This window comes from Acomys russatus, chromosome 16 (assembly GCF_903995435.1).
Source record: "Acomys russatus chromosome 16, mAcoRus1.1, whole genome shotgun sequence".
In the NCBI taxonomy this organism is placed as follows: Eukaryota; Metazoa; Chordata; class Mammalia; order Rodentia; family Muridae; genus Acomys; species Acomys russatus.
In genome coordinates, this window is record NC_067152.1 from 23,529,419 (window position 1) to 23,547,004 (window position 17,586).

Sequence of the window (17,586 nt, forward strand, 5' to 3'; positions counted from 1 at the left end):
CTCGGTTCAAGGCCAGCCTGGTCTAGAGTGAGTTCCAGGACAGCCAGGGTTAGCTACACTGAGAGATTGTCTAGAAAAACAAACCAAAAACTAAAAACAGGTAGCCACTGTATTAGCAAGCCTGCCTGATAGTGGGGAAAGCCAACAACCAATGAGTAAACAAGTTTAAGATGCATTTAAAGGGTGCTTAGAAAGAAGCAGCGAACTAGAACAGCTGTGGTGTAAAAGGCGCCAAGGCAGCCCTGGGCATCCTGGCTCCGTGACCTTAGTTTAACGACCTTTCTGCTTCTTACTCGAGAGGAAGGTTGTTACAGTGTAACATAAAAACCTGCTGTTTTAGCTGGGTGGGTGGCTCTCTCTGAGCTCCAGGCCAGCCTGGTCTATAAAGCCAGCCTAGGACAGCCAAGGCTACAGAGAAACCCTGTCTTAGAAACAAAAAATCGGTTTTTCATTTCAGACTGAAGAGAGGACCATTCAAGCGACCAAAGCGACCTTCACATTGTAGTATCTGCAGCACACAAGATAAGTCAAGAACTTTTCAACAGTAGCCTGTGCTGTAGATGCACCTGTTCTTGACCAATGGCTGTGGCTGCTGACCAGTTCTGAGACAAGCACAAGTTGCTCTCACAGTAATCTTCACAATCAAACACAAGACACAACTGTTTCTCCCACATATAATCAATTCAATTTCTACCTTTGATTATACAACATATGCAGACAGTAGCATATAACTTCCAACAATGGTAGGTGTCAGAGCTTCCTTATGGAGTATGCAGTCAGGAAAGCTGATGGCCACATGCAAGTTAAAGGCAAGGAAGTCAGCAGGTGTCACTGTGCCAGTCAACGGCATTTGGGGAGGCAGAGGCAGGTAGATCTGAGTTCAAGGCCAACCTGGTCTATAAAGGACAATTAAAGTTACACAGAGAAACCCTGTCTCAAAGAACAAAACAAAAACCAGGAAGGAGGACAGAACCCAATTTAAAAACAAGATTCAGGAAACAGAAGGAAAGAGTCACTGCAGGCTAAGTAAACAGGAACTTTGGGTGGGCCAATAACACTAGGTCTTACACCCTGGCACTTCTGCAGAGGCTGGCCTTCAACTGTGCCTCAAAGGGCAAATTTCAGCTATTTCACTGTTTAGTCCCTTTCTATACCTGAGTACATGCACACGCATGCACGCACACACACAAGCTTCCTCCAAACCACTCACTTCACAGCAGTGACAACATCTGAAACAAAGAATGAAGCAACAAAATGTTGAAAATAAAAATAAAGCGGACTTTATTCAGAAGATAAAGGTGGTGGTATCAGTTTTGGTTAATAAAATTGGGCTCAAGTGTTTTTAACAGGTCTTTAATGCCATCACAGACTGGCATGCCAAGGGCATTCTGAATGCCAATTACAGATTGATGCTATCAAAGCTGATGGAATTTGGATTTCCTCTAAGGTCAGACTACACACATCTTAAAATAAGAGTAAGGAGGCTGCCTGGTTCTGAACGCTTCAACACCATACCCAAGTCCCTCCACTTCTCCGGACCCTAGGGCAGGATTACAGTTGTCTCTGACAGCTAAAACATTTCAACAGAGAGGGAGGACTGGGAGAACTGAGAAAAATGAAAAGCAAAATTAACCAGTGTAATTGGTGCAGGCAGCTGCCACTTGTGGCAAACCCAAGTCTAGTCCGATGCCCATTTTCTTCACATTTGCACTGACATCTTCCCAAGCAGACGGTAACTACATTCTTGAAGGAATGTGCCAAGACTCAGGGTGGGGAAGGCCCAGACAGTGACTGGACAGAATTGTGTTTCGCATTCAGTTGCCTTTAAGTGGTACCAACCGATTAAGGACAAACACCCACACCGCAGAAAACAGGAGCTGAAGGTAACTAAAAGAGGATTAAAATGTATAACCAGAGCAGAGTAGAATAGCAAGGCACCAAGACCACAATGCAACCAGCCCGTTTCCTCCTCTCCAGCACCGACGCATCTGGGAGAAAGCATTAATAACAGCACTTGTCAACTGCTTCCCTGGAACAAAACACGACATAACACACGGAAGGTTTTGTTTTCATCATGGTTCTCGGTGTACTTTATTCCCCTGCTGTCTCGCTAAGCAGCCCACACAGGACAGAAATGGGTAGCACTGAGGAATGATCAGATTGATTTTTCTTTTCCCCCAATATTTCTGCCCAACCCTATCTAGTATCAGGAATGGTAAGTAAATCTGAAAAACAAACAAACAAACAAACAAACAAACCAACCAGCGAAGATGGTGACAAGGCATTCAGAGGCCTGGGCCTCTCTTCTCACTGGGGCTTAGACCTAGTGGTTGCTCTGCTCACGATGGAGCATCTCCTTCAAATACTTTTTTTGTACACTGGTTCACAGATCAGATCGGCACTTTGACTCTGAACCTGGCACCAAAAGGCACAATATCTGATACCCTGTAAAGAGTTACTACAGATGCTGCTGCGTATGGACAGGCAAATGAGCCAGTCCCACTTAGAACAGGCTTGGACAGGGAGGGGAGATGAAAGGAGCATGGGAGAAAACCTAAGCCAATGCCTTTTACTACAATGAAAATGGAAGTGGGGATGATGGTCTTGTGTTTTGAATCTTCCAACTACCAATGAAGCAAGTAAAATTTCCTTGGCATCTAGTATTTCTTTAAAGCAGCATTTTCAAAATGCCAGCAAATTTTCTAATGTCTGCACAAGCCAAGAGGGCCAGCTCACTAAAAGGCTCTTATTGCTGAAAGACTCCTAAAATTCAGGGTGGCTTGTTCCCTTGTAAAAGGGAAAATAATTCTGATTTATTGTGATCACAGCACATCACACTTCAAAAGAAAAAAACAAAACAACAAAAAAGCGTGTGAGCAGGGGAATGTCTGACACCATCTTATTAATCTTCAACCTCAGTGGAATAAAATAGAACCTTTTTCCTGGTGCCATTTTCAACACAACAGTTGTAGTTAGTGTGTGCGTATACGCATATACACACACACATTGTTTTATTGGTTAGTTGGTTTTGAAGTGCAGCAAGAGACCAATACCGCATTGCAGTCAATCAAAGAAAAGAACAGAAGGCCAAGCAGTTTCCAAATGGTTATTTTATCAGATCGTTCAACATTAAATTTTCGTCATTTGCAATTCAAAATAGTTACCTGAAGTTTGCGGTTTTGAGTGCGTTATTTACTTTTATTGTACATTTGTTTTCTAAACTCTTTGGCACAGTGTTCTGGGGCATTCAGACTGCCACAATATAAGTCAGGAGAGAGCTTGTTTACGATGCCAATTTTCAAGCCTTTAAATTTTAGTTGGGTTGTGGCTTTTTCTGTCTTTGAAGTCTGCATTTTATTTGTAACAACCGTACTTTTATTTTTCTATAGCCTCTAACTCCAGTTTTCTTTTTTGCCCCTTCCCCCTCCCCCACAGCTACATTCACAGCTGAACCATATTATCAGGAAAGGTGCCTTGATGAAAAGATCAGGACAGGAGCTCTGACCATTCGTCAGTGTTTTCCCTAGAATAATTAAAAATGAAAACAAACCAAACCTAAAGAGCATCTTTCCTCTTAAAAAAAAAGAAAAGAAAAGAAAAGAAAACAACTCGTCTCTTGTGCTGCATCAGTAGCCCGAACTTCAGTTAGTTTATAAAATGCAACATCAAACCCCTTTGTTTTCTGGGAAAAAGAAACTGCAATGACTTAAGTTGAGAATGTGGGTACCGCCTCACTCACACACACTCATTCTCAGACTGTGAAATCCCCCACGCGCCTTCTCACCGGCACAGACAGTACCAAGTGCTAAGGTACCATTAAGGTGGGCTCAAGACCCGGGCTCCATCTTTCTCCTCAGTAGCAGGGGCCAGGCTGCCTTTCACAACATAGCTCCACAGCTGAACCCAGGTCCTCCTCTCCCAAACCAGTCATCCCATTCGGCACCGGCCAAGACAGGAAAGCTAGTTCTAGCCTTCCCTGGGAAGAGACAGCTTTTTTTTTTCTTTTTTAATAAGTAAGTAAATCCATTGTTTCTCTGTTCCAAGATGGCTGATGTTATGTTTTTCTACAAAGTCAGTGCTTACTTAGCTCACTAACAGCGCTGCTGTTGTTGGCTGTGGCAGGATTTTCAATGTGGTGTGTTTTCAAGCCTCACTCACTCATCCTCTCATTCCCAAACATTCAGCATCCGTGCACACTCCTCACTTCCGGGTTTTTTCAAAAGATTGGAGATTTCCAGTGGGGGTCTCAGGTCATCATCCCAATGGTACCAGATCTAAAAACAAACAGATGAAGAGGTCAAGTCCTGAGCTCACACGCACCCCCAACTCCTAAAACTAAGAGCCCCTAAGTTAGAATGGGATTCGTACCCTCTACCTGCTGCCATAAATAAGCCTCTATTGTAGTTCAGCAGTAAAAGTGCTTACTTGCATATGTGAGGTCCTGGGTTAAATTCCCAGCAATCCAAGCAAATAAATGGATACTTAAGGCCATACATGGTGGTACATGCTTTTAACCAAGCACTTGGGAGGCAGAGGCAAAGGCAGGTAGACTTCTGTGAGTCTGAGGTCAGCCCAATCTACAAAGTAAGATCTAGGCTAGCCAGGCTACAAAGAGACCCCAAACCCCTGCCAAAGGTTTGATTCTCAGCACAAAGGGGCATGAAGAAGGGAACAAAAGCAGGAAAAAATCTACTATGTTCCAAAATATTTTCAGTATTCTGGTTAATGAGTTCTGTTGTTTGTTGCCTGGCTTACAAAGATTAAGGTTGCCTGCTCAGAAGCAGGTACAGAAAAGTGTACACAAAATACCAGTAGGCGTAACCAGAAATCCTATAGAAAATGTCCCCTTCGCAAGATCTGAGGGAGTAAAGACAAGATCTTACTTACCAAGCTTGGTTCTTCAGTTTCCTCAGTTCCTTTGTTGCCCACGTAGCAAGGGTCTTTGCTTTGTTAGTCTTCGATCTCCGGCCTTCAGTTAATAGTTCGTGGATCATTGGCCTAGCTTCTACTAATTTCAGTACGTCCTTCCCAAACGCTGTACACAAGTCCCTGCGCAAAACAAACATACCCAAGAATAACTTCCTGACCACACCAATACCATGGTTGCTGCCGCCAAACCAGGCTGAGGCAAAGATCCATGTCTTAGCATTCATTCACTTCTTAAAACTGTAAGAGATTTCCGGAGAATAAAACTGAAGGACTCACTCAAAGTTAATAGCTAACTGAGTGTGACGGCTCAACCCTGTAATGCCATTAACCAAGGAAGAAGCTGACAGGGATGATGAGTTCAAGGTCAAGCCTGGCCACATAGCAAGACCTCAGAGTTAAAAAAAAGAACTAGGTCTTTGAGCTGTGAACTGCCTCAGGGCCTCAGAAGAGGCTTGGGCTTAGTGGGTAAAGCTGTCTGTCTGCTGCTGGGCTGGAGAGATGGCTCAGAGGTTAAGAACACTGACTGTACCCACAGAGGTCCTAAGTTCAATTCCCAGCACCATGTGGTGGCTCACAGCCATCTATAACATGATCTGATGCCCTCTTCTGGCCTGCAGGTGTACTTGCAGGCAGTGCACTGTATAAAAATAACAAATAAAAACTGGGAAGTGGTGGCGCACGCCTTTAATCCCAGCACTCGGGAGGCAGAGGCAGGTGGATCGCTGTGAGTTTGAGGCCAGCCTGGTCTACAAAGTGAGTCTAGGACAGTCAAGGCTACACAGAGAAACCCTGTCTTGAAAAACCAAAAAAGCCTCCGAGGATGCTTAAACAAAAGCAATGTGTTGCAGTTAGCAAGGCATGACAGCTCTAGGTCGACATCACCTGGAGCAACCACACAGACTCTGTGAGGGCCTGAGGGGCCGTGAAGCCACTTCCTGAGAGGTAGAGGGCTACACTGTGAGACCCTGGGCTTTCATCACCAACACTGCAAAACAAAAACTCCTGGCTTTCCCGCACACATCCCCTGTTCTGTGGAAGGAGCACTAACTTACCCTATCAATCCAGCAGCACAGGCTACAACTCCATCTGTGTGATCCTCATCTCCAGCAATGTGATCAATAAAAGACAAAATAAACTCTACTCTGGGCTGTACCAGCATTACATCCGCTATAAAGGAAAGAGGAGGTCTGATTATACTGTCCGGTGTTAGACAGGACGCAGCATCTTCTCACTAAGGCCGTGCTATTCTACCCCCATAGCAAGGCTTCAGTTGGATAACCAGCTACACAGCATGGTACCAAAAATTATTCTTCCGTTTAGAAGAACCCACAGAGGAGATAAATATCCCTTCTGTAATCATGTGGCACATAGAACATTTCTGTGGTATTGAAGAACAGAATGGATCTAGGCCCTACACACAGTGGGGAGTGCTCCCACACCACTGAATTGCATCCCACAAGTGGAACTTAGAATGAGCAACCTCCACTGTGGCCTTGAGCTGCTCAACACCTGCTGCTCTGGCTGCTGGCCGCAAATCAGTAGAGAGTACTGGTACTTCTGCACTTTCCCCAGTGGCCTCATTAGATCCCAGAGAAGACAAAGCTAGCGGTGTGGCTCAGTGGTAGAGCGTTGCTACTAAGCCTTGCTGCCTGGGTTTGACCCCCTTCACCACAACCATGAGAAAAAAAAGCACAGAAATGTAGAAGGGTACAGAAATGCCAAATGTCTATATATTGCCTCCCCCAAACCACTCTCATCATTTGTCTTCTCTTTCTTCCTATATGTAGCAGGTCCACCAGTGAGCTACAAAGGAAAGACAGAGCTCATCTGCCCCTGTGCACCCTGGTTAGTGCATTTTGGGAGCTGGGCTATATACTCAACGGTGTACGTTTTCCTGGTCTCCCTTCAGTCCCTGGACGATTCCCGTATAAGCTTCCAAGCAGCTTTCTCTTAGCTCGTTCAGATAATCCACCATGTCAAAGTCTGACTGGAAGAGACAAAGAATAAAACCTCCATCATATTGGCCATCTTTAAAAAAACAAAAACAAAAACCCCACCCATAATCCGTCCTCCTACTTCCATTAGAGCTGTACTTAGAAGAACCATCAGGACAGTTCCAAGCTTACTTTGTCCACCTGGGCTTGGGAGGCCTGCTGCAGAGTATTCAATACGACCTCTAGGTATTTCTTAAACTCTCCACCAATGGCAAGAGCAATGTCACCAAACACAGACAGAATCTGTGGCTTCACAGACCTGTGGACATTTTCATTCTAACAAGAGAAAAAGAAAAAGGAAATTTATAAACACCAAATCTTGTCTAGTCTGAAGACCCAAGAAACTTGAGACACAGAACTTAATGAGATACTGTTGCAAAGAGAAAGTATGTATTCACCTTACCACTTCCTCCAGGTAGAACACACATTCCTTTAATTAACTTTGCAACTTAGATCTACAAAAATAAACAACTGTATTCTTCCCAAGCCCACAGACAAGTGTTCTGGGAACCTACAGTCCCTTGACATGGACCTTCAGGTTTGATTTTCTTTTTTCCGAGACAGGGTTTCTCTGTGTAGCCTTGGCTGTCCTGGACTCACTTTGTAGACCAGGCTGGCCTCAAACTCAAGAGATCCGCCTGCCTCTGCCTCCCGAGTGCTGGGATTAAAGGCGTGCGCCACCATGCCCAGCGGAGGTTTAAATTTCTTTTCAATCTATAATTTCTTCTAATTGACTGCAAAATGCTCACCCCCAAGTTCTCCAGGAGCAGCTGCATAACCTCATCACAGAAAGGTAAGATGTTAGACTGCAGGGCTCGGCACAAGTCTCCAACTAAGCCAACAGCTGCCAAACATACCTGCAAAGAACCAAGGAAATTACTTCCCAAACAGAAGAGGTTTCCAGCAGGGTACAGCATTATTTTCATTTAGCCAATGGTCCCTCATCATGTGAACCAGAATCAAAGAAGGAAACAACATCCTTCCCTTGTGGAGCTTTAGCCATATTCAGCAAAGAGAGCTAGGGCTGCCGGAGCACCACAGCAAGGGATGGTGACAGAATACACAAACAGCCCTGCTCTTGAGGGCAGTGATAGCATAACTTGGCAGCTGCACTTTCATTAGGACCGTGCAGTCAGGCATCTTGTGATCTCTATCTGGCAGATCCAATGTCCTGCTTTTCACAGTGCAGATGCTAAGGCTACAAATAATGCAAAAGGGAAAACCTGATTTTGTCTGTTGTATTCTACCCTGTATTAGTGAGAGTATATGATTTTGGGGGTTGGGCTGGAGCTCAGTGTTCAAGCGTTTGCCTAGCAGTAGCAGGCACCAGGCTTCAAGTCTGATTCACATTAATGTGAAAACAAACAAAAACCAAAGACACTATTTTAAACAACATATCCTACCTGGTACTCAGCATAATTTTTCAATCCAATGCCCAGGAATGGTTTAAAGGCTTCCATATACTTGAGGAATTCACCACCCAGCACTGTCAATGAAACAGACATTAGCTAATCATAGCAACACAGGACACAACATGAGTTAAGGAACCCCAACACACTCACTACTCAACAGGTTAAACAGTGTGTGTTGACTAGTATTTCCATCATGAATACAATCAAACTGTCCCATGTTAGCTACATTTTGCAGCCACTGGGAGGGGCAAATTCCTATGAGATTTTACTGTAGCTAATAGAACAAAATAGCATGGACCTCAAGAAAAGAATACTTTTTAATCGTCAAAGTCAGCAATGCGGCTTCACATTCCTTCCTCCATCAGAAGCCACCTTCAAAACAAGGACTTCTACTCAATCATAGCAAGGACTTAAGCCACAGCAGGAGAAGCAGGAGAAAGGTGGGGGTGCAGCTCGGTGGTAGAACGCTTGCCTAACATAGGCAAGGCCCTAGGTTCAATCCACAGTACAGAGACTGGAGAAAGCAGAGGCAGCTGAAGCCCACAGAGCTGGAGTGGGCCTCACTCAAGCCCTAGTGGGCTCCATTTTGGTTTAGTCCATCACTTAGATAATTTTACTTAAGTTTGAAGTGTTTCTGTGTATGGCTCTCCATTTTTGTTATCTTCAGGTCTCATTCTGTAGCAGAGGTATCACTGAACTCAAAGTATTCTTGTCTCGGCTTCCTAAGCACCAGGTTCTACTTGGCTTCTTCCCTCTCAAAAAGATTCGTGTAGTCCAGGTTGGCCTTGAATGTCTATATAGCCTAGTGCAGTGAAGGCGGGAGCTGGGGTAACAGGTGTCATCCCAACTGGCTTTAGTAAAGTACTTAAAGATAACCTCTGACAAAGCCTTCCAGAGTTCCAACATGCTGTTTTCACATATTTTAAATGCCTTTAAAAACAGTCTTTAGAGTATTTTCCAAAGCAATTTTGTATGGTCAGACATTTAACTATAATAAAAATCAATTTCAACTGGGCATGGTGGTGCACAACTTCAATCCCAGCAAACGGGAGGCAGAGGCAGGCGGATCGCTGTGAGTTTGAGGCCAGCCTGGTCTACAAAGAGAGTCCAGGACAGCCAAAGCTACAGAGAAACCCTGTCTCGAAAAACCAAAATCAATTTCAGCCGGCTGTTGTAGCACAGGCCTATAATCCCACCACTCTGAGAGGCAAAGGCAGGTGGATCTCTTGTGAGTTCACTGCCAGCCTGGACTATAAAGCAAGTTCCAGGACAGCCAAACCCTGTCTTGAAAAACAAACCAAAACACCAAACTAGCCAAACTAAAAATCAGTTTCTAAAGCTCAGGTAATAGTTCATCCATAGCACACCAAGCCCCACAATCTATCAGGCAAAGTCTAAAGCATCCAAAGCATTATAATTCACACCTGAAAGTACCAAAGGCAGGAATGAAACCAGAATGTTTCTTCTGTTTCCTTTCCCCTCAACAAGAAAAAACCGTAATAAAGCAAATTGCTGGTCAAGGGAAGTAGGAACCTGATGAGCCTCTGACGAGTCCTAACCACCTTGGAAGGATGCCAATCTGATTCAGGTGCTAAACCTAGCTGGCTATTACCTTAAGGAGGGGATACAATGTGTCAATGTGACTGTCACCCCTCTCTCCTACACCCTGAACATACAAGCCTGTTTCCAGTGCTCACTGACCTTCCACCAGTGTGCTAACTGCCATCAGGGCATCTTCTTGCACTCCCCCAGACCCAGCTGTGCTTTGGAACATTCTTAACAGGGAGGCCATGACCACATCAGAGATCTGCAAAGCATCTTGATGCTGCACTTTCCGGAGAACATTCTGTGAAATGAACAAGAATTCAGGATCGGTTAATTCCAAATTCTCAAATCAGAATACTATGCCTTTTCTCTAAAATAGTTACTTAAGTCCCACACTTTTTTTTTTTTCAAAAGGCAAATAACATTTTCCTCAAGAAGTTTTATGCAGCAAATCATCTGCAATCAAACATTAATTTTAATGATCTCTTCTACTTTTCAATTCACTGGCATTACTATGGAAATCCTATGATGCAAAGCATCACCTCTGCCTGACCCAGTTGGACCCTCTATACAGCAGTCTTGCTAGAGCAACACATTATTTTACTTAGAAAAATGTTATGTCATTGTAGCCATTCTAACACAATAACAAAGCCTACAGCCTGAACTTTTGAGGTGATGGTCAAGAAAAAAATCAGACCCATCAAACACCTTCAATTCCAGACTCTCTCAAGCTGTTCTTCTCACACCTGTATTTGTTCTATCTAATGTCACTGGATCATTCTAGTGTTTTGTCTGATGACAAAGTTCTAGCAGCATGCCTTCAAATATGACAGCGACAAGAAAGAAAGGGAGTCCCCAGGCATGACAACCAGTGTTAGTGAACACTCAAATCCACTTATCTATGTGTGTTTCAGGGAAGCCTCAGAACTCTCCTTTTGTTCTCTAATGGCAAAGGTATAAGCAGACAGTGACATTTTATTTCAGTTTTTCCAGTCCCTATTTGAAAAAGACTGTTCTTGGGGGCCTGGAGAGATGGCTCAGAGGTTAAGAGCACTGGCTGCTCTTGCAAAGGTCCTAAGTTCAATTCCCAGCAACCACATGGTAATGAGATCTGGTGCCCTCTACTGGTGTGAAGATATACATGCAGGCAGAACACTATATATGTAATAAATAAATAAATAAATAAATCGTTTAAAAAAAAAAGAAGACTGTTCTCAATAAAAGGCATATCAGGTAATGTTACCTGACACAGCATCAAGCAGTGTTTCAAAAGATGACGGCCAAGTTTAAGCCTTTTTGCCTTAGGTAGGGATTGCGCCAGGGGCCCTGCACATGTCAGTGCCTGACCCAAGTTACAACACCCTAGCGCCCAGGGCCATATCTTTAACTAAATGAGCCAGCTAGGTCTGGACAGAAACCAAGAGTCAAAGCTACCGGCACATGAGGCGCACAGGCGGGAGCAACCATTCTTCTGAAGCATTCCCACCTCCACAAGAGATAAGTTACATCTCTCAGGATGGACACAAAGGTGAGAAGTTCCTCTCTAGTCACAGATAAGAACTGTCACACTACTTCAGGGCTCCGTGTGCCCATGGACCTGTCACAGCAATAAAACCAGTCTCTTCCTTTACGGTACTAAGCAAGGAGGTTAGGGATTTCAGAGAAGGCTAAGGTGTTAGGAGCACTGTCTGGATAGACCCAGCACTGACATGAGAGCCTAAACCACTCCAGTGCCAAGAGACCCAACACCCTTTTCTGGCCTTCCTGGATGCTTCATACACATAGTGCAGACATACACGCAGGCAAACACCCACACATAGAAAGAGGGAAGGAGGGAGGAGGCAATGGCACTGGCCTACCTGGAGAGTGGCGCAGAGCAGAGACTGGAGGTCATTGAATTGGATTCTATCCGATGTGCTCTGGATATGGGACTGAAGAAAAAGAAACCATGTTCTAGTGAACATGCTGCAACTTTCAGGACCATCAGCTAAGCCGCTTGCAATGCCAACAGTGAACAGCACAACCAGGAAGCAGAGCAGACAGTGAGCTGCAAGCTCTGAGTCAGAAGCTCTGCCACCTTGCCCAGGACAGACTACTCCGCGGGCTCACCTCCATCTGAAGCACCTGCTGCAGCCGCTCCATAATGACCAGGGTGGTCTTCTGCACTGCAGGGTAACAATCCTTGGCACTGTTTTTTACAATTTCCATGAGAGACTCATATGCAGAGCTTCTCAGGTTGTTCTGGTGTCCATCTGGCCTGCAGGGACACAACACAAAAGCCTTGGGCCTCCACAGAGAAGGGACAGGCGCTGGAAACGCACAGTGTTTTTCCAGAAACAAGAAACCAGAGGCTGGGGATGCAGCTCACACTCAACCTCTAGTACGTTAAAATAGGAAGCCAAAAAACAGTACAAAAGCAGCTGGGTGTGCTAACACACACCTTTAATCACCTCAAGGCCAGTCTGGGCTATAAAGTTGCAGGACAGCCAGGGCTATACAGTGAAACCCTGTCTCAAAAAAACAAAAAAGAAAAGAAAAACAAAACGAACAAAAACTCACCACCGCCACAAAAATCCCCAAGTTCCCTTCAGTCAGTCCCATGCTCCTGGTCTGACTTGGCTGTATTTATAACGGGCACTAGTGCGACCTTTGGTGACTGAAGGTTACTTGCTGTACAGGCCTGCTGACCCACTCCACAACATAGCCCTCCCCACGTACATGTCTGTAACACAGCACATGTCTATTCTCACTTCAATAATAAGCAAACACTTAGAATGGAAGAAAGAGAAGGCTAAAATTAAAGGGGCAAATAATGGCTTGAGATGGAACGGAACAAATCCAGCTAACTCAAGAAGCTGCTCCAACACAGTAAACACATAAATGACAATGACTGACTAGGTGAGGTAATTAAAATCCTCACCTGACGAACTACTCCAGGGCATCTCTGTTATCAACTACTCAATAAAAATAGAGAGCTGGGCGGTAGTGAAACACGCCTGTAATCCCAGCACTCATGAGGCAGAGACAGATGGAGCTCTGTGCGTTTGAGACCACCTTGGTCTACAAAGTGAGTTCAGGACAGCCAAAGCTACATAGACAAACCATGTCTTGAAAAATGAAAAACAAAATGCTCCCAAAGATTTTTATTTTGCTTTTGAAATATTTATTATTAAATATACAGTGCTCTGCCTGCATGTACACCTACAGACCAGAAGAGGGCATCGGATCACAATCTTGATAGTTGTGAACCACCATGTGGTTGCTGGGAATTGGACTCAGGCCCTCTCTCCATCCCCTTGTTTAGGTTTTTTGAGTCTCCCATATAACCTCAGTTGACTTTGAACTTGCGACACTGCTTCAGCCTCTGCAGGCATGGAACCTTAGCTGTAATCTCATCAGTTCTAAAGGGAGCAGTCTTCATTATTTTGTTTCTCCATCTTTTATTTAAACACTTAAAATCTACTACAGATGTGATAATTTTAATTTCTTCTAGCATGTCCCACTGTTCTTACCCTCTACCCAGGAGTCAGCTTTGATGGACTATCAATTACCTGTCGGTGGTCTCCAGCAGTTTCTGAACTATAAGTTCAAAGGAAGAAGACAAACAATAGGTGGCTGGTTCTTCTTGATCCTCAGCTATATCTGCAGCTTCATAAGCAGCTTCAGCCAGACTGGAGAAAGCCTGGAAACAGAGATACCTTTAAGTGGAGCCAGGTGGTGACTGCTCAATCCTTTAAGCCCATTACTCAGGAGGCAGAGGCAGGCTGATCTACGAGTTTGAGGCCAGCCTGGTCTACAGAGATAGTTCTAGGACAGCCAGGACTATACAAGGGCTACCGTGTCTTCCCTTCAAGGTCATCAAGAAAAGTTCATTTCTCAGCACCTCTATCAGGTGGTTCAAAATTGAATCTAACTGTAGCTTCAGGGGGCCTGACACTCTCTAAAGGGAGCACACACACCCCTCAACAGGTTCCTGGGATAATTCATAATGCAACGCTGTCTACCAGGGAAATTATTAGAAACTCCATACCTTGGAATCCATTAGGAACTGGTCATGTATTTGACTAGATGTATTAAAATTTTTATATGGAAGTATCTGCTTTAATAAACTTCTTAAACATGTGCACATAATAAGCACATGCTCATAATTTTAAAAAGAAAAGCAATCTGAAAGCTTAATTATGGAGGGCCAGGTTTGATGGTGAATGAGTTTATTTAATCCCAACACTCAGGAAACAGGCAGGTCGATCTCTCTGAATATGAGGTTACATTGTAGGACCCTGTCTCAAAATAAGTAACAATGGAAATTTAAGTATGAGAGAACACTTGTCTTGCAATGGATGCAGGCTCAGTTCCCAGCACTGATGAGGTGGCTATCAAGTATCCCTAACTTCAGTTCTAAAGAACCTGATTTTTTTTTTTAAACCTCTGTAGACACCAGGCACACACAAGGTACATATAACTTCAGACAAAACATTTACACAGAAAATAATGTGCCCGGCATGGTGGTGCACATCTTTAATCCCAGCACTTGGGAGGCAGAGGCAGGGGGATCTATAGAGTGAGTCCAGGACAGCCAAGGCTACACAGAGAAACCTTGTCTCCAAAGCAAAACAAAACAAGAAAAGAATGTAAAAATTTTTTCAAATGAAACTCGAAATCATTATAGACTGTCTAGTAATCTGCTCAATTTTCTAAGTGGCAGGATTCCCCCGCCCCCTTTTTTTTTCTTTTTCTTTTGGTATTTTGAGACAGGATTCTCTCTGTAGCCTTGGCGGTCCTGGACTCCTTTGTAGATCAGGGAACCTTGATCTACCTTGCCTTGATCCTCCTGCCTCTGCCTTCCTGAATGCCAGGATTACAGGCCTGTACCACTGCTCCAGGATCCTTTTTTCCACTCTTAAAGAATTTTAGTTGGGTGGTGGGGGCAGAGGCAGGCGGATCTGTGAGTTTGAGGCCAATCTGATCTACAGGAGGAAACGCTGTCTTGAAAGACTCTCCTCTTTTCCTACACTAGGCCCCTAGTAAACCTCTAAGACCACACAGTCACTGCCTCCCTCCTTTGCTTTCATGCCCCAAGTTGTTATAGTAAAAAACTCCATTTTGGGCTGGAGAGATGGCTCAGAGCACTGACTGTTCTTCCAAAGGTCCTGAGTTCAATCCCAGCAACCACATGGTGGCGCAAAACCATCTATGAGAGCTGGTGCCCTCTTCTGGCTTGCAGGCCAGAACACTGTATACATAATAAATAAATAAATAAATGCCAAAAACAAAAAAACAGCCCTCCATTGTAATCAGTTGCTCAGCTGCATGATTGCTCTGGGACCGATGAGCTAAGTCAACAGCTCCCCTGGCCTCTGCAGCTGCCACACATGTCTAATGAAGCTGTTAGGAGACAGGACTCTGAACAAGTCTTCCAATAAGGTAGTACCTTTCTCTCCCACACCTCCTCCTTTCTTCCCCATAGCTCAGGACAAGCTCCTGTCTTCACCAGGAAGAAAATCTCTTACCCAGCACACATTTGAAGCCACTCTGGGTTCAGCACTGAGGCCTTCAATCAGACACTGCAGCAGGGGTGCCAAGTAGACATCATTGATGGCAGCTTCAGGAAGCAGCTCACAGATCCTGCCCACGGTCCAAGCTGTTGTGTCTCGAACAACTACACTGGGGTCTTTCATTAATTCTATTAGAGTAGGCATAGCCTGGAAATGTAATAAAGTCAAACAACTTGAAATTCATGCAGAGTACTATTTAAAAGAGCGACGTACTTATGAGCATTAATGGCACATGGAGATGAAAGCAGGAGGATGTGGATTCAAGACCATCCTTGGCTATTCTATGTGGCAAGTTTGGTGCAGGCCTGGGTTACAAAGACCCCATCTGAAACATTCACAAACTTAAAATATGACCAAGATATTCTGAAAATAAACATTTCTAGAACAAAATAGTAACAATAAACAAAACAAACTGTAAAAGGTTCTTTTCCCAGGCTGGAGAGATGGCTCAGCGGTTAAGAGCACTGTCTGCTCCTCCAGAGGTCCTGAGTTCAATTCCCAGCACCCACATGGTGGTTCCCAATCTTCTATAATGTAATATGATGCCCTATTCTGGCCTGTGGGTATATATACAGGCAGAGAATTGTATACATAATACATTTGGGGGGAAAAAATTCTTTTCCCTTCACCAACTCCCAACACAGGATTATATTAGAGTTTTCAGGAGGCGGAGGCAGGGAGATCTGGAATTCAAGGCCAATCATCTCAGCCACCTAGCTAATTTGAGGGAGTCTGACACATGACATGTGGCGTCACACGACTATAATCCTGGCACTCATGAATCAGAGGCACGCAGATCTCTGCAGAATGTGAGGCCAAGCTGGGCTACAGAGTTCCAGGTCAGGCAAGGCTAGAGAGAAACCCTGTCTCAAAAAACCAAGTTAAATATACAGAGCACGGGACGGTCCTACTTGCTGCCTTCATGAGAATGAGTACTTTGGGTTTTAGGCCTATGCCACCTACCATTCAAGTATTTGGAAATAACCTTTGTGATTACTCATTCTCACCGATACATACATTCTAACACCTGCCCAGGCTTTACCTGTATAACTAATGGTTTGAGCTGATTAGGCTCCGGTCCTTCCAAGATACTGCCAAAAGCCATTACTGCTGCATCCCGGTATCGCCAGTCAGGGTTCTTGATGTGTTCTTTAATAAAAGGAAGGACATGTGGTACAATGTCATCCTCACAGCAGGTGGACAGAAGCATGAGGCACACCCCAGCTGCTTTGCAAGGGTTCCAGTCATCGTCGTCATCGTTTTCATCCTGGCCAAAGAATGTGGCACTAGGTTAGCTTTTTTGCCTCATTAATTCACTCAAAAGGCTCTCTACATACTCCTAAGTATCGTTAGAGCGCGATGTTCAGGGAATAAAAACATATAGGAAAAAAAAAAAAAGTTAGGCAGTGGTGGCTCACACCTTTAATCTCAGCACGTGGGAGGTAGAGGCAGGCAATCTCTGAGTTTGAGGCCAGCCTGATCTACAGAGCAAGCTCAGGACACCCAAGGCTACACAGAGAAACCCTGTGTCTCTCACATTTATTTTTCATTTCAGCATAGCCTATGTCAATCTAAGAAACAAGTAGAAGTCTCAATTTAATTATTATATATAACAAGAATGAAGAGCCTCAGCCACATACAAGAATGACTGCCTGCCAAACTGGTGGGACATACCTGCAACACTAACACTTGAGGGCCTGAGGAAGGAGGGCTGCCTTAAGTTTGAGACCACCACTTGTATGAAGACCCTGTCTCAAAACAATAGGAGCTTGGAATTTAACTCAGTTTGTAGAATGCTTGCAAAGCCCTGCGACTGGTTGTCAATACATTAAGCAGACATGTTACAACGTGCCTCTAATCCCAACACTGATAGGTGGAAGAATGACCAAAAGTTCAAAGCCATCCTGCTATCTATAGTTTGAGATAAGCCTGCGCTACAGACAACCCTGTCTTCACGAAAGAAGGAAAGAGGGACTGGAGAGATGGCTCAGAGGTTAAGAGCACTGTCTGCTCTTCCAAAGGTTCCGAGTTCAATTCCCTGCAAAACCACATGATGGCTCACAACCATCTACAATGAGATCTGGTGCCCTCTTCTGGCCTGCAGGTGTACATGCAGGCAGAACACTATATACATAATAAATCAATCTCCTT

The 17,586-nt window shown here is 44.4% G+C and overlaps 1 protein-coding gene across 1 annotated transcript in view; it reads right to left on the reverse strand.

Moving 5' to 3' along the window:
• Nucleotides 1-3,410: 3,410 nt before the first annotated feature.
• Kpnb1 (karyopherin subunit beta 1) overlaps nt 3,411-17,586 on the reverse strand; it is a 30,103-nt gene continuing 15,927 nt past the window's right edge. Inside the window, exons 10-22 of the mRNA XM_051158444.1 lie at nt 16,478-16,702; nt 15,391-15,582; nt 13,432-13,562; nt 11,990-12,137; nt 11,740-11,811; nt 10,037-10,181; nt 8,327-8,409; nt 7,673-7,780; nt 7,056-7,199; nt 6,811-6,916; nt 5,982-6,096; nt 4,888-5,049; nt 3,411-4,274 (exon numbers count right to left, since the gene is read on the reverse strand). Coding sequence (XP_051014401.1) covers nt 4,274; nt 4,888-5,049; nt 5,982-6,096; nt 6,811-6,916; nt 7,056-7,199; nt 7,673-7,780; nt 8,327-8,409; nt 10,037-10,181; nt 11,740-11,811; nt 11,990-12,137; nt 13,432-13,562; nt 15,391-15,582; nt 16,478-16,702 — 1,632 coding nt within the window. The 3' untranslated portion in view covers nt 3,411-4,273. The remainder of the gene's footprint in view (nt 4,275-4,887; nt 5,050-5,981; nt 6,097-6,810; nt 6,917-7,055; nt 7,200-7,672; nt 7,781-8,326; nt 8,410-10,036; nt 10,182-11,739; nt 11,812-11,989; nt 12,138-13,431; nt 13,563-15,390; nt 15,583-16,477; nt 16,703-17,586) is intronic.